Source organism: Trichomycterus rosablanca, chromosome 1 (assembly GCF_030014385.1).
Source record: "Trichomycterus rosablanca isolate fTriRos1 chromosome 1, fTriRos1.hap1, whole genome shotgun sequence".
Lineage (NCBI taxonomy): Eukaryota > Metazoa > Chordata > Actinopteri > Siluriformes > Trichomycteridae > Trichomycterus > Trichomycterus rosablanca.
Window position 1 is genome coordinate 16788148 of NC_085988.1, and position 25969 is coordinate 16814116.

The window sequence follows — 25969 nt, forward strand, 5'->3', positions numbered from 1 at the left end:
CAGTGGAACACTACCTGGCTACTCTAAATCAGGAGAAAATGCATAAATACATAGAAAAAAAGTACCCGCAGGCATGGTGAAAACATGCCAAACACCTTCTGTTGAAAGACATTTTGGTCAATTTTACACTATTCTACACACAAGCCTTACCATAGGTATCCTCACTGCAGCAGGGCGTGTTGGTCTGAGTGCTGTATCCACTGGAGCCTTGAACAGAATCCCTGCTACTGCATGGTATATCCAGTGACAGTCCACGGGACAGACACACAGCCAACTCTTCATGAGCTTCATCCTGTCACACACACATACACAACGGTTGGCCTTGGGGGAATCTGCAGACATGCAGTGTGTCATAAAAGTTAAAGGACAGTTACTACAGTTGACTAGTCATTTCAATAAATTTATTCATTTAATGATATCACGTGGGACATTAAAACAAAGATTACGAGTTTTGTGCCCGTTACCTTTTTTTTAGATGGTAATTCACTTTTTTTCACCAGAGGGAGCTCGTAGACAATCATTTCAACTGAGGTTATACTGTACATGAACTAGAGACTGGTACTTGTTCATATGGTTATAGCAAACTTTTCCTGCTCAATATGAATTTAAGCTTAAACCAAGAGTCAAGGCAATGTGACTTATCAGTCTAAAAACAGTGATTTGTTGATGCCGTTTGATTATCCAGGGTTGCAGGACTATCTAACTTGAGCTGAAACGATTCACTGCAGTATTTTCCAGTCATGCTATAGCTGACATACAGTGGTTGATCATGAGATGCTCAACTGTATCCTGTACTGTAGTTAAAACTGTATTTATTCTGTTTCCAATGAATGGAAAACCTGGAGCTTACATGGCTGGTGCTTGTAAAAGCATACTGTTTGGTTTCAAGGATTACATTAGTACAGCTGATGAGCTAACTCCATATTGTACACTTACAGGTGCAATTGGAAATTGTTAGGTGACACATTTGTCCCAGCCTTCATCAGATCATGTAAGTCTTTTTTTTTTGTCCTGATGTTATTACTAAAGCTCCTGGATAAAACGATTTTTGTTAATCTTGTTATCCCCATTGACCTTAAACACTTAAATCTCTGGGTCACGATGGTATGAAGCAAATGAAGGGTTGAAGAGTCCCAATAGTTAAAATGAAGAGTCCCAATAGTTTATAATAATTTTGTAACCCAACTTTAGGTCCTACAGACTAACAGTAGGCTTTAAGATCAGCAATATTACTATAAAGCAACATCCAGCTCTGCAGAGGTTTGGGACGCTGAATATTTCCAATAACATTTCCCTCAAGAAGGATGGGCCCTGCTGAGTCTGGTTCCTCTCAAGGTTTCTTCCTGTAATTTTCAGGGAGTTTTTCCTTGCCACAGTCGCCCTCGGCTTGCTCAACAGGGGTTTTTGTATCTGTTGGTCCTGGATTTTGTAAAGTTGCTTTGAGACAATGTATATTGTAAAAAGCGCTATATAAATAAAGTTGACTTGACTTGACTTGACTCACATGGCCACACATATGAAAACAATTTAGTAGAAACATCTCATTGGCTACCTGAACCTCCATATGCATACCTATACACACTTTAAATTGTAATTGCTGTGACAGCAGTTATATTTTTGAAAACATTTGTGAGGTACATGGCCTCCCCTCATTTAAAGTCATTAAAAGCATAAAAGTCAATAGTGAGCTAATGCCAATGACAAACTACACGACTATCGAAGTCGTCAGATCGCTGTGCTCTTCACACTACACAATTGATGTCTTGTAAGTCGGTGTCCCTAAGTCGTTGTGGTTTGCACACTATATGACTAATCAGCAATAGGGGGTCACACGTTTCACAACATTCTACAGGGAGGAATCATTAATTTGGTCTCACAAACTATATTTTTTAGGAAAACACATAGAAAAAGTGACAAGGGGGATGATGCAATACCATGCCTGAGACAGAGTTTTTCCCCTCCAAAAAATGATTCATGTTGTTTGTGCTGATCTGTGTGAAAGAGTGGATTGGGTAAATAAATACATTTGCAATGAAAACATAGAAATTCATGTTTGTCATGGATAATTAGGTCAAAATACCGTAAAGCTTGTGTGTGTGCCAATGTATTCTAATAAAAACTATATTATGCTGCCAACTGCTTGCTTCTTGACATTTATACAACTCCTCCATCGTGTTTCACCTCACTCCGTATCTTGCGTTCTCATTGGCTGTAGCTCGACACCGCACTTACTGCCAGTCATAACCAGCTCGCAACACTTTTCACACAACAGGATTTGGAGTCGCTGACAGGTCCAGATATTTATCATGCTAGATATTTATCGGGACTCAGCGGGATCACAAGCGAGTGATCGGGGAGCCTCTCAAATCTTTGAACAATTTACACAAGGTGACCAAGAGATTTTCAAACCCCGAGCAAACGCAGATTTTCAGCAACCTCCAAAACCTGTCAGCTAGTGGAAAATCAAAGCTAAAATCATGCAGTTTGCACCTAAGACACATGAGCTTTTTTGCATGAATTATTCAAATCCTTAAAGCCAAGGTCATTTTCCAAATGATAAAAAGTAATAATTGCCTAATATAAAGACAGGAAATGCATTTGAGAAAAAGCTTGAGGAAATGAAATGATGAGGAAATAATTTGCATTGTTAATTGTGAGAGATATTTTGCCGAGATGGTTTGGGCACACGTTTTCTCTAATCAGTAATGCTGTTTGAGGTTATCAACCTTCAAGATGATATACTAATGTTAGTAAATGATGCTGTCTATTTTTTTATGTTACAAGAGAACAGGGCACAAGTATAAAAATTATGTAATGAAATGATATGGCACTCCAAGTCACCAGCTTTCCAGATTCTTCACCACCATCATCAAAACACGAAAGTATAGGAAGAGCTTTTAAAAAAAGGTTGTTTCACCCCCCCAGTACAGTTCCAGTCCTTGTGTTATACATGCAGAGGCAGACTGAAGCTGTTATTGTAGCACCTTTAGGGTTGTTGATCAGAAGGCTGCTCGTTTAAACCCTACCACTGCCAAGAGTGGCTACATATGAGCCAGTGGAAATAGAAGGAAAAAAAAGGACAGCCTTTATTTGCCATATACACATATACACGTGTACAGTACAATGACATTTTTTCTTCACATTTGGTCAGCCACTGTACAGCACCCCTGGAGCAGACAGGGTTAAAGGCCTGCATTTGAACCGGCAATCTACCGATTGGTAGCCCAAAGCTCTACCCACCAGGCTACCACTGGAGCCCAACATTGCTACCACTCAAGATAGAGCAGAGCGTGCAGGTCCACTGAGGCACGGACACCGTACCACCATACCAAAATCCATGAGCATGTTTAGTTCCCAACACCACTGGGAGGTGAGTGTGGGGTTGTGCTGCTTACTCTGGGTTTTCTGGAGTTGGGACTTTCTTTCTGAGCTTCATCTCTGGAACTGCAGGACTCACTGTTCTCTCGCACTCTCTCCTTCACCCTACGTAGAGTGTTTATCATCGGCTGGTCGTACGGACCTGGCCTTGCCCAGTCCTACAGAGACAGAATGAGGGAAAGAAAAAAACAGAGAGACTGATCCAATAATGTTTTTAATGAAGATTACAAAGTGATGTGAAAGTGATCTCACTGGCTACATGAAATCTCCGACTGCACATTATTTTAGTTAATGGTCAGACTTTTATAATGGTTAGTAGTTGTTTAACACCATTCTGAGATTTCTTGCATGAAAAGACTTTTTGAATACATGCAGTGTTTATTATTACTAGTGCTTATTAGTTAAGGCAATACCCATAGAGAATATACACCGATCAGCCATAACATTAAAACCACCTCCTTGTTTCTACACTCATAATATTTTATCAGCTCCACTTACCATATAGAAGCACTTTGTAGTTCTACAATTACTGACTGTAATCTATCTGTTTCTCTACATACTTTTTTAACCTCCTTTTACTTTGTTCTTCAATGGTCAGGACTCTCCCAGGACCACCACAGAGCAGGTATTATTTGGGTGGTGGGTCATTCTCAGCACTGCAGTGACACTGACATGGTGGTGGTGTGTTAGTGTGTGTTGTGCTGATATGAGTGGATCAGACCCAGCAGAGCTGCTGGAGTTTGTAAATACTGTGTCCACTCACTGTCCACTCTATTAGACACTCCTACCTAGTTGGTCCACCTTGTAGATGTAAAGTCAGAGACGATCGCTCATCTATTGCTGCTGTTCGAGTTGGTCATCAGTGGTCACAGGACGCTGCACACAGAGCTCTGTTGGCTGGATATTTTTGGTTGGTGGACTATTCTCAGCCCAGCAGTGACAGTGAGGTGTTTTAAACCCCCAGCACCATTGCTGTGTGTTATCCACTCATACCAGCACAACACACACTAACACACCACCACCATGTCAGTGTCACTGCAGTGCTGAGAATGATCCACCACCTAAATAATACCTGCTCTGTGGTGGACCTGTGGGGGTCCTGACCATTGAAGAACAGCATGAAAGGGGGCTAACGAAGCATGCAGAGAAACAGATGGACTACAGTCAGTAATTGTAGAACTACAACGTGCTTCTATATGGTAAGTGGAGCTGATAAAATGGACAGTAAGTGTAGAAACAAGGAGGTGGTTTTAATGTTATGGCTGATCGATGTAAGTCCCTATGGAGTCTGGTATTTCTCAAGGTTTCTTCCTAGTAATAATAAGGTAGTTGCCACTTCTCTCCACTTGTTACTGTTGATCTCGGTTTGCTCATCAGAGGTTTCTGGTTCTAGAATATGGAAAGATGCTTTGTCCATGGTAAAAAGCACTATACAAATAAATTTGAACCAGGTAGTTTTTCACTTAGTTTATTATTACTGTATTTTTGTTTTGGGTCATTGTCTCGTTACATAATCCAACATCTATTTACCATAAGGTGACAGACTGCTATCCTGACAATGACTGTCCAGGCCCTGAAAAAGCAAAGCAGCTCCAAAATGAAGATGCTCCCACCGCCATACTGCTGACAACAACATCTGTTAGCAGTATTGTCCCAAAAATCTGTAGAACATTCATAGCAAACTTGAGACCAGCAGTTTTTTCAGACAGCAGTTGTTTTCTCTGTGGTGTGAAACAAGTACATTTCCATACGGTTTTGTAATGCCAAAATCCAATTGAGATGCAATAGCAGGACTGTTTATGCATGAAATTACACAATTATGTAAAAATTGTAAGCTGTGTAGTACTAAGAATATAAAAACAAGAGTTTCTACCAGCAATTAAAACAGAATTTACATATTTCTTTTAGTCTGGACTAGGAATGATGAATAGCAGTTTCTATTGTCTTACTAGTTTGAGCAAAATGTTTTGTATCATTATTAGATAGACTATCTTTAGATAGACCAAGACTAGACCATATTTAAAAAGTATGCCATAGCTCCAAAGACATTTAAACTTTATTTTTTACAATGTGTATGTTTCTGCTTGTTGTTTTCTTAGCATTCCGGATTTATAAATTACGTTTCAAAGGCACCAAGGATGGAAAGAATATACACAGGTAATATCTGTTAGTTTATCCTTCTCATGTTTCAGCTAATCCTTACATTTTACAAATAAAAGTTCACATCTTTTGACTTTCCCACCTTCATCTCCCAAACCATTTCTAATTCCCAACTGTGAATCCGCTGCTGCTTGCACAACCCCCAGTCTGAACAAGCAGAGTCGGATCACCACACGTCCCATGTGCTCCTAATCACCTGCCAGTGTTGGGTCCCCACACAGAGCCATGTCGTGTACGGCAGTGGTCCCCAACCACTCGGCCACGGACCGTGGGTCATTTATTATCTAATAAATAAATAGAAATCGCTATATATGGGTGTTACTGTCCCCAATCACCACTAGGTGGGAGCAGCGTCTCGTTGCAGTGAAAAAAGCTTAGGATTCACACTGATTTTCCATTCTATAGTTATTCTATTTTAAATCTCCCGCCCCCGCAGGTCCGTGAAATGATATTTTATATGAAACCGGTCCATGGTGCAAAAAAGTTTGGGGAACGCTGGTGTACGGAGAGTCATGCCAGGCTCAGTGTGATAACCCCCACTCATAAAGGTGCCTGGACCAGTCCCGGAAATCAGCGACAGCGGGAAGAGACCAAGTTCGAACTTTCCTCCCTCAAATATTATTTGTGTGAACGCTTTTCAATAGGGTTTAGGTCAAATGACTAAAATGACAATTGTAAATACTTGATCTTATAATTATTGATTTGGATATATGTTTTGAATTACTGTCCTGCAGGAAGATCTAACCATTAGACAGTTTTAGCTTTTAAAGAGACAGAAGTCTACAATGCCATGTCCGCTAACAGGGTCTCCGGGTCATCATCACTTTTTTTGGTTCATCTGTGTACTATAAAGTCTTTCCTATGTTGATGAATGGCTAAGAATGTTGGTCTTCATGCACCCTCATGTTTTTCCACAGTTGGGTTGCAGTGGGTCCAGTTTCTCCAAAATCACTGGGTGCAATATAGTAAAACAGCCCAGAGAGGATGCCATGTGTAAACAACCAACCAGCCAATAGCAGTTGTGAGCATTTGAACCATGGATCCCCGCGGTAGCCCTTCAAATAAATTACATTTTTAAGGTAATTTAGTTGACTATTTTTATTAACTTTAATTAATGGTTAGATTAAGCTAGTTAAGTTGTCTTATTGTATTAACAAAATTTGAGAATGAATAAAATGATCAAGCACATCATGTTGTTTTGTTAGTGGAGTAATGGATATATATATAAAAAAAAAAAAAGAACAGATAAATTAAAAAGAACTGAAATGGAACTGACCTTCCAGCTGGGCACTCTGTGAGAGAGAGGAAGGGTGCTGGGACCAATCGGAAAACAAGACACAAAATCTTGGGCCAGGTCGGGGCCAGGATGAGACCATTCCCAGGCAGGGCCAGGAAAGGGCGATGAGGGGGATGGAGAAGATGGAGGGTTGAAGATGGAACTTTGTGCACACAGACTAAGTAACTCAATGCCATTTAACAACTAAACCAGTAAGAAAAACAAGAAACAAACAAATACGTTGAATATGAAATCATATATGATACAAAGAACACAAAAATGAACTGAAAATAATGGAAAGCAATGCAATTATATCAGCACATGGACTTTATGTAACACAACTAAACCTGTGTTCTCACCAGTACTCGTTCATTTTCAGGAAAAGCTGGCAAACCTTAGACCAGAGACAAAGCAAACAGCTACAACAGTTTGTTCGGTTCCAGAACACTGGCTTTTTGGCAGGTGTTGTTGCGGAGCTACATTAAATTCTTCTCTAATGTGTCCCGCTACATCACACCATGATGTTTCTTTTAATGATGTGCAAGGCTCCAGTACCGCTCCGGTACCGTTTAAAGTAAAGCAGCCCTATATTATACTTTATACTTTACTGTCTGTACAGTGTTCTTGGGAACACACACAACCCTTCTTTCTTTATACATTTCATTTTTATCAACTACTTTATCCTGGTCTGGTTCCATCTGGAATCACTGGGTGCAGGGCAAGAACACCCTGGACAGGGCATCAATCCATCATCAGCCACCAAGACAAGACACAGCCAATCATGTCTGTGACGCCTGGCCAGCCGACAGGAGCACTGAGATTCGAACCTGGATATTTTTGTCCCACCCAAATGACCATGTACACATTTTTAAGCAATAAAGTGTGGGGTGTAGAAACTGAAATGACCATGGCACAATTTGTTGCTTATTGTTGTTAGGTCATTTGCAACATTTGTAAATGACTGCTGGTCTTCCTCTTATCGTATTTTTATTAGCTTTTATTAGATCCCAGATCCCAATCTCAGCACACATGACTGACTGTGGGTGTGTTCGAAAAGCTAGTGTGCTGTCTACATAGGCAGCATTTTACGTCATCCTGTGCTGCGCTCCCGAGAATGAGGCTGTTCGAAATCCTAGATGCCTTAAAATCCTCACTTCTGAGGCATCTTATTATTTCAATGTTATTTTGGCTCAAGAACGAGTGAGCATCGGACGCTGCCTTAGTGATCAAGACAATTCCAGCATTCTTCTCTCACAGAAAAATAAACATGGCTGATGGGGCGGAGAAACGAATGGAGTTATTTTCAAACATAAATAAAATATTACTGATTTTTAACTTGTATAAACTTGTACCGAGTGTTATTTGCAAGTTCGAGCTTGTCAGGAAATTTAACCGTTATCGGTACATGAAGGGAGATGTTATATTGACGTTAGCGTGCTGTGCTACCTCAGTTTATTGGTTTTAATGGCAAGATGCTAAATGCTAAACCCGATGGAAGCGCTGTCTAAGTAGCGCGTTCGAATAACCTGACTTATAAGTCACTGACTTATTAGAATCCTCTCTACTGAGGCAGCTGCCTATGTAGACAGTAAGACAGCAAGGCAGCTCACTAGGTTTTCAAACACAGCGTATGTCTGAGTGTGGGCAAAGCTCTGTGATGGCTTGGCGCTCTGTCCAGGGTATTCCTGCCCTGTGCCCAGTATTTCTGCCTTGTTGATCTGCTGCGACCCTGACTAGGATATGAAAATGGCAAAGGCCCCATAATGGACTGACGTCCTCTCTGGATCGTGTTACTGCGTTGCGCCCTGACCAGGATAAAGGAAAATGAAATGAACATGAAATTAAATAGAATCATGTATGGCTGCATCAATTCTTACATTAGCCTTAAAGCGGCAGTGAATAACTTCTCACAATAACAATGTATTATGTGACAGACAAAGTGAGTACCACTGTAAACATTTCGTTTCTAACTACAATGACTGATCCCGCTGCTGTAGGTGTATTTGCACAAGTGTAAATTTGTAAATGTGTCACCTTGTCTTCTGTGTTGATGTTGCAGTCAGGTAATGTGGGAGTGTGGCTGTCTGTGATTGGCTGGGAAGATTCGTCAGGGCAGGAGAAGTCATAGCACTAAACAGAAAAGCAAAGCCATGCAGAGCAAATGCACATAATTGCACACAAACATAAAAAGCCACAACAGGACGACAAAACGCAGACAGAGAAATCATTATAGCATTGCAAAGCCAAAGCCATGAACCACTAGAGATGTACATCAGCAAGTTACAGCTGCTCATGCCTGAGTGAACATGCAGAACACACAGTGATAAGCTCCTGTTTCATAATTTAGAAGATGAAATACAGAGTAAAAAAAAGAAATGTGTGTGTGTGTGTGCCTGCAGTCTAACCACATCTAAATACATGTACATTTTTAAAGAACCAAATTTCCAAATGTACAGTATATGTGCCAAAGTGCACTATTTTTAATTCATGTGTTTCAGCCACAACAATTGCTAACAGGTGTACTAATTCAATTATAAAGATATAAGGAAACTACAGTATATGCTTCCAACTTCACAGCATCAGTTTGAGGAGGGCTCTTTCCTGGTACAGCATGACTGTGCCCTTATGCCAGGTTGATGTACATTAAGAAAGGCTCGATTTAAAGAAACTCCAGTGGCCTGCACAGAGCATTGCACTGCCCTCAGCCCCACTGAACACTTTTGGAATGAACTGGAACATTAACTAAGGCTTTTTCGACCAATGTCAGCGGTCTAGACTAACGCTTCTCTGACTGAATGGACACACATTTCCACAAACATTAAAAATGACTTTAAAAGTTTGCCCTTTTCCACCAAACCAGGGCCGGCATCTAATCTGGATTTGTTCCTTTTTTGTGCTCCTGTATTTATGGGTTACAATAGCAGATCTGGTCTGTACAACCACGATTGGCCTCTAATCTGGATCTGATTCTTTTTGTGCTGCTCCTGTATTTAGGGGTTACCATAGTAGATCTGGTCTGTACAACCAGGGCCGGCATCTAATCTGGATCTGATTCTTTTTGTGCTGCTCCTGTATTTAGGGGTTACAATAGCAGATCTGGTCCGTACAACCAGGGCCGGCATCTAATCTGGATCTGATTCTTTTTGTGCTGCTCCTGTATTTAGGGGTTACAATAGCAGATCTGGTCTGTACAACCACGATTGGCATCTAATCTGGATCTGATTCTTTTTGTGCTGCTCCTGTATTTAGGGGTTACAATAGCAGATCTGGTCCGTACAACCAGGGCCGGCATCTAATCTGGATCTGATTCTTTTTGTGCTGCTCCTGTATTTAGGGGTTACAATAGCAGATCTGGTCTGTACAACCACGATTGGCATCTAATCTGGATCTGATTCTTTTTGTGCTGCTCCTGTATTTAGGGGTTACAATAGCAGATCTGGTCCGTACAACCAGGGCCGGCATCTAATCTGGATCTGATTCTTTTTGTGCTGCTCCTGTATTTATGAGTTACCATAGCAGATCTGGTCCGTATAACTGACCCTTTTAAAAAACGCTTTTTTTTTAAAGCAACCCACATTTTGTACATGATCTTTTTAGCCGACCCAGATAACACAACCAATGCATCTTACTCTCTCTGCTCTGCTCTGTACTATCTGGTCTCATTGTGGTTTACAAGATGTAACATAAAGCCTCTGCAAGGGGGTGTTCAGTTTATTTAATTCATCATTTTTTTCTCTGTGATCTTTTTTTTTGGCTTGCAACCCACCTAAATGTCACGACCCAGGGTTTCAATAACAATTTATAATATAAAAAAATTGAATATAAAAATACAGTGGTCTATCTGGGTTCAGTAGCAGTGTTATCGGCCAGCTGTGTATCTACACAGACATAAATGGCTATGTCTAAAGGAGGGGTGACCACCGAAGCCCTACAATGAATTATGGATTGTTGAATTCCTAGTATATGAGCCTTCTTGTCTGTTTTCATCTTGTGTAAGCACAGTACATAAATACAATCCCCCATCTAATGATGAAATGATTAAGGAAAATGCAGACTGTTTTTGGTGAAAGGTTCACTGGATTCCAGAATGAGCACCAGTCCCTTTTCTGTGGAAATGAGGTAAGTGTCTCCAGCTGCATGGGTTCCAAACTTAATAGTGAATGTTCCCTAGCAACATGAGGCAGTTCCCATGGCAGCAGGATTATGCACGGCATCGTAATAATGCATATTCATTGCTGCAAAGAGTGAAAGGCTCTCTGCTCCTGATGTAATATGCAGCAGGAAGCTATGCAATAATAAAGCTATTCGGAAAAAGCTGTATGTCATAGCTGTTTCCTGAAGTGCTCCGTCTCTTCCGTGTGAGATGCAAAAAAAGCTATAAAGACTGTATCGCTCATCGTTTATCTTTTCTTTATTATTAAGGTGTGTGTGTTTGTAAAAGACAGAGAGAAAGAGAGGGCATTCTATACCCCACATTTAAGCAGAAATGTGGTAACTAGAGGTAATACTGTGTTTTCCTTTATTGGTGCGTTTCATGGTGGGTGAAACGTCCGGATCACTTTCTGACCACACGTAAGCTAAGGTGTGTACAAGTCGCAGAGCTCACCTGTGTACTGCTGTCTGGAGGCATAGGTGAGGGGCTCTTTGACTGACAGGTGTCCTGAGAGGTGAAGCCCGAGTCATGTGAGGAGACACTGGGAAGCCGGACAGAGCCTTGCTGAGGGAGGATGGAGCCTCGGTAACGGAAATGCGATGTTGGCGAGTGGGAGTGTGAGCTGCTCGAGCGAGAATCACTGCTGTTCACACTGTTCAGACTGCTGCTGACAGAACGAGAGAAATATCCAGCGAGATTAGACTAACGTCCTGCTCAGAATTTATACAAAGTACACATTGATGAGTCCATCAAAATGTGCATGGCAATGACTATTTCAAAACAACTGTGCATGTGATGGTTAGGGATATATTAAATCTCAGGCTGGTGGTAGTTACTCGTACATGATAAATGCAGCAGATCTGATCCACTTAAGTAACTTTGACAAGGGCCAGACCACCAGCTGTCAGAAAACATGAAAGCCATGGCGTCTGGTATGTACCAACAGACTGGTGATGAAGTGAATGTGTCACAACACAGTGCTTCAAACCCTTCTGTGTAAAGGTACTGTGTAGTTGCAGGCCAGTTAAAAGTGCCCATGCTAATTCTAGTCCATTCTTGAAAACACCTACAGTGGGCATGAAGGCATCAGTACCGGACATCAGAGCAACTGAAGAAAGTCGACTGGCTCAATGAATCCTGTTTTCTCCAAGATCGTGTGGTCAGCTGCACATGGATGGGACCAAGATGCTCTGTAGGACGATCCACCTCACAATGCACAGAAGTTGAAGGACCTGCTGGTAATGTCCTGATACTGTACCAGATACCGCATTACGCCTTCAAATGTCTCATGGAGTTCATGTCTTGACGGGTCAGAGCTGCTTTGAGGGAATATTAGGCAGCCGTGCTATGAAATCCAGTTTTGTGATCCTCATGACAAACAGCTTTTGTGTAAACTGTTTCATCCGTAACATTCCCACCTGTCTGGCCAAACTGTAATTGTAGCTCTGACCAGTTTTGTAAAATTCGTAATGGTGGTTGGTAATTCTTTTGGCTAAAACACCTTGTTATTAAAAGAGGTCAGAGAAGAATGGCAAAACTGATTTAAACTGACATAGGGATGTCCCGATCAAGTTTTTTTGTTCCCGATCCCGATCATTAATTTTGATCCCGATCCGATACCGAGTCTCAAAGCGATACTTGTATTTTCTAGATATTGTCTAGATAAGAACTAGATAATACTGTTCACACAGTGCACACTTCAAGTACATTACAGTTATTCAGATTAATCCAATGTACATGTTTAACAACTGAATAGCTCTGCAGTGCTGTAGGAAAAAAAAATGCCTGCATCCAAGCTATTACTTAATGTTCTTTTATTTTTACAAAATAAAAGTAAACAAACTTAGTGCAGCATTGTAGTAGTAAAACTAGAACACTCAAAATGAAGTGAAGGTTCTTTTTGAGGAAAATCAGCATCTCTGCCGTGTTAGCGGACAGCCGGTTCCTCTTCTCATCATATAATAATAAACTCGCTGTATTCGGCTGAATGTTTATTTATTTATTTTTTTTTTTTTTATTATAAATTTTTACCCCTTTTTCTCCCCTTTTAGCACATCCAATTGTTCAATTAGCATCGTGCTTCCTCTCTGTCTATGCCGAACCCTGCCCTGACGGAGGTGATTGAAGCTAACCCGTATCCCCTCCGAAACACGAGCAGCAGCCAGATGCATCTTTGCCACCCGCACATTGACGAGTTTGGCGCCACCTAGCGTTGCATGCGGAGAGACACACCCTAAGGGCACCCTCTCCCATCTCTGTGTAAGCGCCTCCAATCAGCCGGCAGAGAACGCAATCGCATTCTGACAGAGAGAGACCCACATCCGGTTCTTTGTCCCACCCCCCATATGAGCAACCGGCCAATCGTTGCTCATATAGCCACTCGGCTTCGAACCGGTAAAGCAAGGCTGGATCCGATACCACGTTCTCAGAATCCAGCCCTGGTTGCAGCGTGTTTCTTTTTACCGCTGCGCCACCTGAGCGGCTTGAGTGTTTATTTTTTAGGTGCCGTATCAAATTGGTAGTAATTGTAGATCGTTTGGTTAAATGATATCTGGTCTGTTCATGAGCCACCGTACTTGTAGGCGTGTTGTAACTAAGCCAATCAGAGTGCTTGATACTGAGATGTCGTTCAGTCTTGTAACTCGTGCTGTATGTTATGCTCCCTGAAGTTTTCATACTCGGATTAAAAGTTATTGTTTTGTAAACCGGAGTGATCCTCGACTCACACACCATATAAATAGTAAAATTCTACAGTAATGAACGCAGCTCTGCTACTACCGCCTCGTGAAACACTCTCATTGCAGACGTTACACTTCACTGTTGGACTCTCCGTTTACGACACCTGCTTGACCGCTGACGTAAAACGAATGATCGGACTTAGGATCGCTCTTAGTAAAGCCGATACCGATCAGTTAAAAAATGCCTTGATCGGGCCCGATTCTGATCTTTGAGATCGGATCGGGACATCCCTAAACTGACAGGAAAGCTATGGCTATGCTAACTACAGTAGATAATAACATTACAAGTGAGCAGGTGTTTGTGTGATCCTTATTAGGATCTAATTTGCTGTCTCATTGGTTGTACCAATTTAATAATTAGATAACTAAACAGACAAACTGTAACAAACCCATCTGCAGTGGATATCGGTTAAAGAATTATGTCCTTCTGCCTTGCCATATTTAACAAGCAAAAGGAGGCATGGAGGTGCAGATGATTGACGTGGCAATTCCTCTTAACTAACAGTCATCTGCACCTCATCCGCTTGTTAAGTCGTGACGTGTCGACCTTATGAAACGTCACATCCGGGTCCAAGTTGGCTGAGACCCCTCGTATTTTCAATATACCACAGTGCTGTGTCCGAGTCGGAAAAAAACTACAAAACTGTCTTTCTACCGCTTTTCTTGCAATTAGATATCATGAAGTAATATTTTTGTTCATAATTTAATGTAAACTGTCAAATTGTATATTCATTACACGTGTTTCAAGCTGTTTTTAATTTACATGTAATATGTTCATATAATTTACATGTGATATCCTGGATTTTTGATTTTTATAAGCTATAAGCTATACTGATTAAAAGTAAAACCAAAGAGTCAGAAATGTCAGTTTTCATGTAATGAATTAAAAATATGACCGCTTACCTCTTGATGAGTTGACATGAAATTAAATAATGACATGAACTAGTGTACTGCACATCTTGTCTATATATATATATAAGACCTTTTCTCGTCCAGATCGCTATTGAGAAGGACTAGAAGTTTATGACTCGTGTTTGTAAACCCAATTTCCAATGACAGCGACACAGAGTTCCATAAGTTTTCCACAAACATTATTTATTTTAACTTTCTTCTTAAATTGGCTTATCCATTAATCCAAGTTTCTTATAAAAACAAAATAAAAACTCAATATGTTCGCAATTGGCGTATAACAAACAAAACTACGGTAAAAAATCTATTGCTCCGCGTCCTCTTTCTTTCCGTATATTTTATATATATTTTCCGTATATAAAGCCAATACAATTCTGCCCTCTTAAGGGCTAACCAAAGAGGACTAATGAATAACAGCATACATTGATTACCAGGAAAAATTATCAATAGTTAAAATACCAAGTCTCCACTTCAAATAAGTATTATTTAACCAAACAGGAAATATTTATGACAATAAACATAGAAAATTACAATTAGTGCAATATTGCTTTTACAATATATATAAAAAGGTTCAGAGGTTCAGCCTTATCTTATCTTATCATATCATAGTTGTTTGCGTTTGGACCCGGAAATGGTCCGAACGTCACGTGTGACGTCAGACTTAACAAGCCCATTAAGCATTCATTTGCTCCAGGTGGAAGTGTTTCTATTTATCATAGTTTCTTCTTCACAAACTTGCTGGCTCATCCTTTAGGAAACCTGCTTTTCTTTTAAACAGTGATGGACGGCTCAGTTTGCTCTGGTTTACTGTTGGCATATGATGCCAGCACACTTTATCGTCTGCGTTCCAATCTTTTCGGGTCAGAACTGCCCTGAAATAGTGGCCTTTTCAAAGCGAGCCCTAGAGTGGGTTTTGACCCAAGCTGGTCGCGAGCTGTGCCACTTTGTGTGGTTGTGTGCTGCTAGTGCATTTCCGTGTCCAGCTTGTTCTGGGTTTTCCTTTTGCAACAACTAGGTTGTTGTATGGGGGCAACTGAATTCTTGGTGAGCATCCTACATAGTTAATGTGGGTGTTTTTTTACACACCTGCACATGCTGGACTTCCTAGATGTCGTGCTGGGTGAGGAAGGCGGAGTCTGATATGACCAGCTGCACTCTGATCCCTTCAAATCAGCTATCACCTGAACACAAATACACAAAACACAATAAATATGCATAAATCAATCAAATACGTCTAAATCACTACACAATAATTGCATTTTTTTGGTGTAGCCATTGTAATAGTGGTATATTACAAATGTCCATGTAATGCTTCTTATAGCCAAAGAGTCTAATAGTCAAATTTGTGTTTATATACAGTAACTGCATGTGCAATTATCCATCAACTATCAAAAAATACTTATTAACAATAAACAAAGGGAGAGTGTTACCGCACATACAGTCTTTTGAGCCGCTGTTCACAGTGGTTTGCTTGTGTTACTTTACAAGTATGTTGAGGTGTCTGGGTTTTTTTACTAGAAGCCAAATTCCAAAAAAAGTTTGGTCAAAAGCCATTTGTGAAAAGCCAGTGTTTTACAGGTATTTAATTGAAAACAGCACAAAGTAGAGATTTTTTTTTATTATTTAATTTCCTTTTCATCAACCATCACTCTTTCTGGTGCCTAAACTAGTCCTTCCCACACTTAAGACAATGCAATTGTGTTTGTTGGATGCCCGGTCAGGTCAGAAGCACTGCTAAGATCTGAATTTGTCAGCTTGAATGCTACGCAGAGGCAAGCTAGTGTATTAGACTGCTTCACATTATTTTAAGTAGAGTTAAAGTTATTACATTTAAAGCTATTCTATAGAAATAGGGATTGTGTTTTACTGACATGGAAATAATGGTATGCTGGTGTTTGTGAGGTGGGCCATGGGTTAAAGGTGTGTTTCTGAGAGTGCAGGAGTGTGCGATGTGGTGCAAGTATATTTCCACCTGTTCACTGGAAGGAGGAAGCTTGTGGGGGTCCATGGTCAAAGCCCTGAGATCATCAGAGATCGACTGCAGATGAGTGACCTCGCCCAACATACACACTTCCTCTTCCTAAAAGAGACACACAAATGCCTTTAAGTAGGTGAACCTGTTTCAAATAGATATTACTCAACAGCAAGCGGTTTGTACGAGCGTGATCATCTTAGTCATATCATTTACGTGTAGTTAGTTCCAAGTTGCTGGTGTAGCAGGTATAATAAGAGACCGAATATTTAGTGGATATTAGTTGATTATAATATATTACATCTATTGTAAACAGCCAAAGACTATTTATAGACAAACATTTTTAAAAGAATAGGTCATAACAAAGAGTGCCGTTTTAGCATAGCAGTGTTATATGATGCCATCTTTACACCAATGAACCTTTTAGATCTGTTCCGGTCAACCTAAATTGGTATTACAGTGGACTGAAAAAGTCCAAGAGCGACAACAGTTTAACAATGAAGGGTCAGACCACACAAGCTTACAGAGCAGGACTGCCAGATTGTTTCGTTCCAATTGCCTCTGGTAGCAACAATGGCACAAGAACTGCTCACTGGACATTTTATAGGTTTCTTTTACTAAGCAACCACAACTACCACATACAACTTAAGATCACAATGGATTAAGTAAACCACTCTTGGACTCTGGAGCAAAGTAGAGCATTCATTTTGGTAGAGACAAAACCTGATTGGCCTCTTTGGCCAAGCAACCCCATACAACTTCAAATCACCATAGTTTAAAATGAAGCACTATTAGACTGGGCTGAAGCAAAGAAAACCCACTCTCATACAGTCTGATAGACAATTAAGAGTTTATGGTTTCAGTAGAGAGAAATTTAAATGAAGGTTATACAGTAGCATCTCTGTGGCAGCCTCTTAGGAAAAATCACTTTCCTTGTTTTCGCATGGCATTTATGTCATGTTAGGATTTTTTACAGTAAAGTAGTTTAAGAAAAAAATTAATCATGCCCATCAATTTAAAAAAATGACACTTAAAAAGTAAAAGTGGACCAGTTTTGATAAGTGCTTAAAGGTATGCCAAACCTTCAGAGCCTTTGAGGTCTGGCTTGTTTTGATCCACCAATTAGAACTCAAGAAAGACAGGCTTCTGTGTACTAGCACCCAGTTGGTAATATTAACGTCCTCTGTCTGTTCAAACAGCTGAGTCTCTTGCCATCTTCAGAAAATGACTAAAGACCTTTATTATCTATTTATTAAGCACTTAAATGGAAACTAACCCTGGACTAATGTCTCCTTACTAATCAAAACCTTCTGTTTGTTTACATATACTTTTGTTCTAACTAGAGATGCACGAGTACCGATACTGGTATTGGGTATTTGCCCGATACCGCGCTCATTAACTCGTACTCGTACTCACAAACGAGTCTCCGATACTAAACATCCGATACCGTGTGCCTAGTGCACGTTGCTGCGTTATGCCTGGTTCACACTACGCGATCTTTGCCCTGATTTTCGCTCGGCGACTGGTCGGCGCTAGATTTGCCGGCTCGGGAGCAACTCGGCTCGCCGAGCGCTCGGATCGAGTTTTCGAGCATTTCAGATATCTGATCCAATAGGTATTGGTATCGGCAAGTACAAAAATACATGTACTTGTACTCGGTTGGGAAAAAATGGTATTGATGCATCCCTAGTTCTAACCTACAGTTTACCTATAGTTTATAGCAGTTAAACTGTTGTCTACTTGTGCGTGAGAAATTGTTTACACAATTCTGTAAGTCTTTTTGAATGAGTGTTGGCTAAATGCTGTAAATGTAAACTGGAAGGAGAGCACGTCACTCACTATGGCCGGTCTTAGCATGGAAACAAACGTGCAGAATCGGGCTCTCTCTTCGATCAGAGCTTTTCTTACAGCCTGTCTCTCTGTCTCCTGCAGTGATGCATACTTATTATTTACACCCTGTAGAGCACTGTCCACCTGCGGCTGCAGATCTCCACGCCCTGCAGCACATACAAACACACATAAGCGGTCATCAGTAGGAGCACATAAAACCTGTATACTGCATGTCTTCAACATAACAAACCATTGTAAAAGAAATAACTTGGTTAGGTAATACTATCTGTCCCAAAAAAAATCTAAATGAGACTGAGCCTCTATATTACTGTATTTTTGTCCAGCGAATCTGATGCTTTAAATCAGTGACACTGATTATTTTAAGGAAAACTGTCATACAGTATCAGAAACTATGTCAAGCTATTAGTTTGCTCCTCTGCTAATTATTATATTATTTTGAGTTAAAAACCCAGTACTGTTAAATGTGCTACCACACCACAACGGAGTGTTCAATCTCAGGAGTTCGAATCTCATATTCACATGGAGCACAGCGTTTGTGATACGGCTGTGTATGGGAACCCAGCACTGGCAGGTAATAAGAATTGGATTGCAAGTTCTGCAAGTTGCCGGTGTAGCAGGTATAATAAGAGACCGAATATTTAGTGGATATTAGTTGATTATAATATATTACATCTATTGTAAACAGCCAAAGACTATTTATAGACAAACATTTTTAAAAGAATAGGTCAAAACAAAGAGTGCCATTTTAGCATAGCAGTGTTATATGATGCCATCTTTACACCAATGAACCTTTTAGATCTGTTCCGGTCAACTTAAATTGGTATTACAGTGGACTGAAAAAGTCCAAGAGCGACAACAGTTTAACAATGAAGGGTCAGACCACACAAGCTTACAGAGCAGGACTGCCAAACTGTTTCGTTCCAATTGCCTCTGGTAGCAACAATGGCACAAGAACTGCTCACTGGACATTTTATAGGTTTCTTTTACTAAGCAACCACAACTACCACATACAACTTAAGATCACAATGGATTGGATTGGACACACGTTGGAGGGGGTATGTAGTGATCGAGCTCTTTCTGATCTGATCAGGGAATTGTGCAATTGCACAGTTGGAAATTGGAAATGGCTTTACTGGGAGATAAAGGGGGAAAATCTCCTGTGTGATTTCTTAATTGTTTTAAAATGTTAGATAAAATATTACATAAGACAAATGCAACCTGAGTAAAAAATGAAGAAAAATAACCCACATCCACTCCTCTGTGTGAAAACTCAGATCCTAAATCCTAAAACTCAAGATCAGGTTTCGGTCCTGACATGGGCATGGGGAATCCATTTAGGATTTTGACTGGGCCACTTTTGTTTTCTTTATTTTCTTTTAAAGCTATTTTACTTTAATGTCTAATTTAAAAGTTATCAAATGTTATTCTTGCTCTATAATGCTCTTAAATAAAGCAATAAGCCACGAGAGGCCGTACGTTACTGTGATTTTAGCACGGGGATGACGTTTTTGGCACGACGTGAAGCGGAGTGCCTAAAACTTCTTTCCCCGTGCTAAAATCTTAACAGTAATGCACGGTCTCGAGTGGCTTATTGCTTTTATAAAACGGCGGTCAACATAAAATATAATAAATACAACAATGTTTAATTCATAAATGTATTTATTGTGTATAAACTTACAATAAAGCGTTCTTCCGCGACGCAAGGTAGTTCGATTAACAGTGTTGCTAGGCAACATGAGGGCGAAAATAACATTAATTTTTTCTATTCAGTGCACTTAAGCTTTAGATCACAGACTGATGACTAGACCAATTTTATGATAAAAAGCAATTTTATGATATGAGGTTCTGTCATCCGGCCCTAAAGCAACAACAACACACCCCTCAGACCATCACACTACCACCATGTTTGTCTAATGTTCTAATGTAGAATGTTAGCTTTATGGCAGATATAAAATGACTCATGTCTTTATATGTGTATCAGTTCAAAAGGCTTTGGGGATATTAAAGAGTTTTGGAATATTAAGGCAAATGTAAAGCAAGCCTTTGTGCTCCTCTTGGTTAGCAGTGAATTCAGTTTTCAACTGTACCATAGGTACCATTTTTGTTATTTTTATTTGAAAACAATAGCTCCTGCTGCGGTTTGTTAAAGTCTCAAAGCTTTAGAAGTAGCTCTGTAATCCTCTATAGACTGACTTTCATCCAAATGATTCTCTAGGCCACCCAAGGAGGATGGAGGTCCCTGTTGAGTCTGAGTCCTCTCAAGGTTTTTTACTTGTAATATTTAGAGAGTTTTTTTTATTACCACTGTTACCATCTGTGTAGTCATTAGGGGTTTTTACACCTGGAATCGGTAACATTACTTTAAAACACAGTGCTTTTGTTGAGACACTGTTGCTTTTACATCTGGGAAATTAGGTGCTGTTTAGATTATATGAATCTTACAATAATCATTCTAAAATTTGTTTTATTGCTTAATTAAGTAACTTTGTCATTTTTACCCAGTTCCAATTGCATTTACATTTTCGGCATTTAGCAGACACTTTTATCCAAAGCGACTTACAATACTGTAACAGTATATTGTCTGAGCAAGTGAGGGTTAAGGGCCTTGCTCAAGGGCCCAACAGTGACAACCTGGCAGTTGTGGGGCTTGAACCAGCAACCTCTTAGTTACTACTGCAGTACCTTAACCACTAGGCTACAACTGCCCATTTAAAGATCTGAATCTTGAAGTATGTCAGATATGCAAAACATCTGGCAGGGGTAAATATCTCTTCAAAGCACTGTACACTGAAGCACTGTAAGCACTGTAAACTGATACTGATTGCATTTTGTCTCACATACTCTAGATAGGACTAAACAGAACCCTGTTTAGATTTATCAGAGGAGCTCCAATATAATAACAGCATTACAAATAATAGATCAAGTGATTAAATACAACAGATAATCAATCAACATGACATGCAGCAAATTCAGCCACAAAACATCAGGAATTTTTATTGGATCATGTAATGCAAGTCTATCCAGGAACAGGATGCAGGACCCAGAAAAACTCTGAAACGGGTCATGTAGCCAACCGGCCTACTAGCCTTTCTGTTAGCTATGTGCTAATGCTACAAAATTAATAGTAATCATTATTGTACATTTTCACAAGGTTGGCTATATCTATATACTGCTGAAAACATCATGGGGTTAATACATGCTGACTAGCTGCTCGCTGCCATTCTAAAAACACAACCGCTACAATTAAACAAGTTACTGACCATTTAATAATGTAACCTAGGACTAATATTAATACTGCTACTGCAAGCATTAGCTAAATGTTATGTTAAGTGCTCAAGATTAACTCTTAAAAGCTAGTTCCATTTTAGCTTTTTTGAATGCTAGTTTTTTTTAATGGTGGGTCCAGTTTTCACTGGAATCCTTGACACAATACAGTAACACACCCCAGACAGGATGCCAGTCCATCACAGGGCCTTTTTCAGACCAATCATGCCTTTATCTAGATGCCTGGCAAGCTGATAGAACCGCTGGGGATTAAAATCCAGGATGCCAGTGGCAAGGGGCTACCTTAATTTACTGCGCAACCCGAGTGCTTCAATTCCATACTGTGTACCGCCAGTCAGAGTACTAAAGATACCACTTACTAAATCATAATACTAAGTGATTGATCAGTCACTTAAACTGCAAAGTGATTGAGGGCTGTGGAGTGCAGCTCTCACGCACAGAAGAGGGAATGAACTGTTACACACAAGTTCTGGTGCAGAAATGTTGGAAGCTGGAAGAGAGCAAAAATGTGGACCGTCTGAGGGAGTATATAAAATACACACTTCAAGTGGAAATGTACTTTCACAGGTCGCATACAAAAGCGGCAGAACTGGTTCCTGTCTGCCACTAGGGTCACAGCTGATTATGCGGTCAGGGAACATCAAATTACTCATGTGGGTGGCTGTCCTCTCAGAGAAGCCTCCTGTTTATGCAACACATATACCCACACAGTGTGGAGGAGTATAAACCATGTGATGTAGCACACAGGAACGTCAAGGCATTCCAAATTCCCTACCTAAACATGCAATTTAGGTATGATGTCTGAGAGCATAAACATAATCATTGCCAATGAAAGAAAGACATAAATAATAAAGGCTTAACTTGTTTCACACAAACTCTGGATAACAATTAGTGCACAGTAGGGTTTTAAACTTTAATTACAGGAATGAAGTGTTTCCAAGTGTGACCTGTGTGTGTAATTTGTCATGTTGCATCACACAGCACCAACATGACATTTGTGGTCATTGTACCATACAGCATTCACACATTTGCATACTTTTCCATGCTTGAATACACCATGGCCCCTAAAGCCCTAAAAATGCTGTACAAATAGAAATACTGAAATAAAATAACATTTTCATCAGTTATTTTGTACTGGTCAGGGTTGCGGCAAGGCCCAGTTATACTGGGAAACACTTAGTGCATGGCAGAAATACCCTAGACAGGGTGGCAATCCAACACAGGGCCTTAGACTAAGCCAATTACAGTGGGGGAAATAAGTATTTGATCCCCTGCTGATTTTGTAAGTTTACCCCCTTACAAAGACTTGAACAGTCTATAATTTTTATGGAAGGTTTATTTTAACAGAGAGAGACAGAATATCAACAAAAAAATCCAGAAAAAAAACATTAAATAAAAGTTATAAATTAATTTGTATTTAATTAAGGGAAAGAAGTATTTGATCCCCTACCAACCAGCAAGAATTCTGACCCCCACAGACCGGTTATGTGCCCATGAGGCACACAAATTAGTCCTGTCCCTGTATAAAAGACTCCTGTCACAGAATCAGTTTCTTCCGTTCAAATCTCTCGACCACCATGGGCAAGACCAAAGAGCTATCAAAGGACGTCAGGGACAAGATTGTAGACCTGCACAAGGCTGGAATGGGCTACAAGACCATCAGCAAGAAGCTTGGTGAGAAAGAGACCACTGTTGGTGCGATAATTCGAAAATGGAAGAAATACAAGATCTCAGTCAATCACCCTCGCTCTGGAGCTCCATGCAAGATCTCACCTGGTGGGGTAAGAATGATTCTGAGAAAGGTGAGGTCAGTCCAGAATTACACGGGAGGAGCTCGTCAATGATCTCAAGGGAGCTGGGAGCACAGTCACCAAGAAAACCATTAGTAACACACTTCGCCGTAATGGATTGAGATCCTGCAGTGCCCGCAAAGTCCCTTTGCTCAAGAAGGCTCATGTACAGGCCCGTCTGAAGTTTGCCAGTGAACACCTGAATGATTCAGAGAAAGCTTGGGAGAATGTGATATGGTCAGATGAGACCAAAATTGAGCTCTTTGGCATCAACTCCACTCGCCGTGTTTGGAGGTAAAGAAATGCCCAGTGGGGATGGTGTTCTTGGGGTCATATCCAGCATTTCTCTGCTCCCAGCTCCCTTGAGATCATTGACAAGCTCCTCCCGTGTAATTCTGGACTGACCTCACCTTTCTCAGAATCATTCTTACCCCACCAGGTGAGATCTTGCATGGAGCTCCAGAGCGAGGGTGATTGACTGTGATCTTGTATTTCTTCCATTTTCGAATTATCGCACCAACAGTGGTCTCTTTCTCACCAAGCTTCTTGCTGATGGTCTTGTAGCCCATTCCAGCCTTGTGCAGGTCTACAATCTTGTCCCTGACGTCCTTTGATAGCTCTTTGGTCTTGCCCATGGTGGTCGAGAGATTTGAACGGAAGAAACTGATTCTGTGACAGGTGTCTTTTATACAGGGACAGGACTAATTTGTGTGCCTCATGGGCACATAACCGGTCTGTGGGGGTCAGAATTCTTGCTGGTTGGTAGGGGATCAAATACTTATTTCCCTTAATTAAATACAAATTAATTAATAACTTTTATTTAAAGTTTTTTTTTCTGGATTTTTTGTTGATATTCTGTCTCTCTCTGTTAAAATAAACCTTCCATAAAAATTATAGACTGTTCAAGTCTTTGTAAGGGGGTAAACTTACAAAATCAGCAGGGGATCAAATACTTATTTCCCCCACTGTATGTCTATGTATACGCCTGGCAGCATTGCCGAGATTCAAACCCAGGGCTTAGTGGTGTTGGACTAGCAAAATAAATTGCTGTGCCACCCAAGAACCTACAAATACGTAAGTAAATTATCAAACCATGCCATGATTAAACATGTCAAATTACATTTTCAAGTTTTCAGCCAGACGCTTGGGTGGCACACTGGTCTGCCACACTAGCCCACACACACAGGGATCTAAGGATTCTCAGAAAACTGCAACCGTCCCACTGTGACCCTGACCAGGATAAAACAATGTTAGGACGTGAAAATGAAATGCAAAATATAAAACAATGTATTTGTAAGAACTGCTTGAATTTGTTAGAAATGTGTTTTAGGCCGCTCATAACACACACTAGCACACCGGAGCTGGGATCTCGAATACATCGTATCGAATCTCAGCTCTGCCATCCAGCTGGGTGATCAGCCATATGAACAACAATTGGAATGTTGTTCATATAGGGGTGGGGTAGTAGTAAGTCGGATAGGGTCTCCTCGTAACTGATGCAACTACAACCTCTGCTGGCTGATTGATGGCACCTGCACAGGGGCGGGGAAGGAGTGCGTTGATCAGGGTGTGTCTCTCCATACACAGGGCTGATTCGCATTAGCACTTGCTAGAGTTTGTCAAATGTGTTTTATGGGTGTCAAAATATATTTCACTTTGCATATACTGCAGAATAGAATTTGATTTGATGCCTTTTAATCTGGTGCATCATTGAGATAAACACTAATGTTTCAACTATGTGGGTTGAAAATAATAAGACCTTAAAAGGTAGGACAGAACAGTTAGAAACCAGTCTGCACTGTGTAAAATGCAAACATGAAAGTTCACTTTTAAGCCAAACGTTGACCCATGTTGGTAGTAAACATGCATGATAACTCTTATTTCTCTGCACCTATAAAAACCAACTGATTCTTATTCCTGATTGTAGTGTGTACTGTTTGTGTAATGAGGGGGGCAACACTAACCTTTCTTTGCTTTCTTTTGGAGCTTAAGCGTGTCTGAAGATTTCTTTTTGATCTCTTGTCGTGCTCGTTTGTATTCTGGCCAAAGATCAGTGTAGAGAGAAGACAGACAGAGCAGAGTGAGATCAGAACTCTGTAAAGCTTATAGAAGTTGTTTTAACGTCAAGCAAAAACTAAAAAACCAAAGAAACGGATCTAAGCCATCAAATGTGTTACTGATGACTGAGTAATGACAGACTATATAGAGCAAACAGACTGCAGAAAATTCCTGCAGCTACTCACCAACTGTGTGTGTGTGTGTGTATATGTGTGTGTGTTTATGTGTGTGTACCTTTGGCATGATCCTTATCCATATTGTTGGCGACTCTTTTCCACTCCTCCATCTGTTCCTGAAGCGGGTTACTCAGAGAGTCTACAAAAACCCTGAACACACAGCACACTCTTTCATTACTCTCACACAATAACAAATATTAATATCAAGTGTACACTCACATAC

General features: G+C 40.4%; 1 protein-coding gene across 2 annotated transcripts in view; it reads right to left on the reverse strand.

Moving 5' to 3' along the window:
• The window catches only part of LOC134301967 (protein MTSS 1-like), a 55442-nt gene that overhangs the window by 1631 nt on the left and 27842 nt on the right, over positions 1–25969 (reverse strand). The window contains exons 6-15 of one of the 2 annotated variants that reach the window (XM_062986948.1): positions 25805–25896; positions 25477–25551; positions 18426–18583; positions 16587–16694; positions 15701–15795; positions 11421–11631; positions 8849–8944; positions 6815–7018; positions 3396–3536; positions 151–292 (exon numbers count right to left, since the gene is read on the reverse strand). In XM_062986948.1, the coding sequence (XP_062843018.1) occupies positions 151–292; positions 3396–3536; positions 6815–7018; positions 8849–8944; positions 11421–11631; positions 15701–15795; positions 16587–16694; positions 18426–18583; positions 25477–25551; positions 25805–25896 (1322 nt within the window). The remainder of the gene's footprint in view (positions 1–150; positions 293–3395; positions 3537–6814; positions 7019–8848; positions 8945–11420; positions 11632–15700; positions 15796–16586; positions 16695–18425; positions 18584–25476; positions 25552–25804; positions 25897–25969) is intronic. The other variant, XM_062987027.1, reaches the window with a different exon arrangement.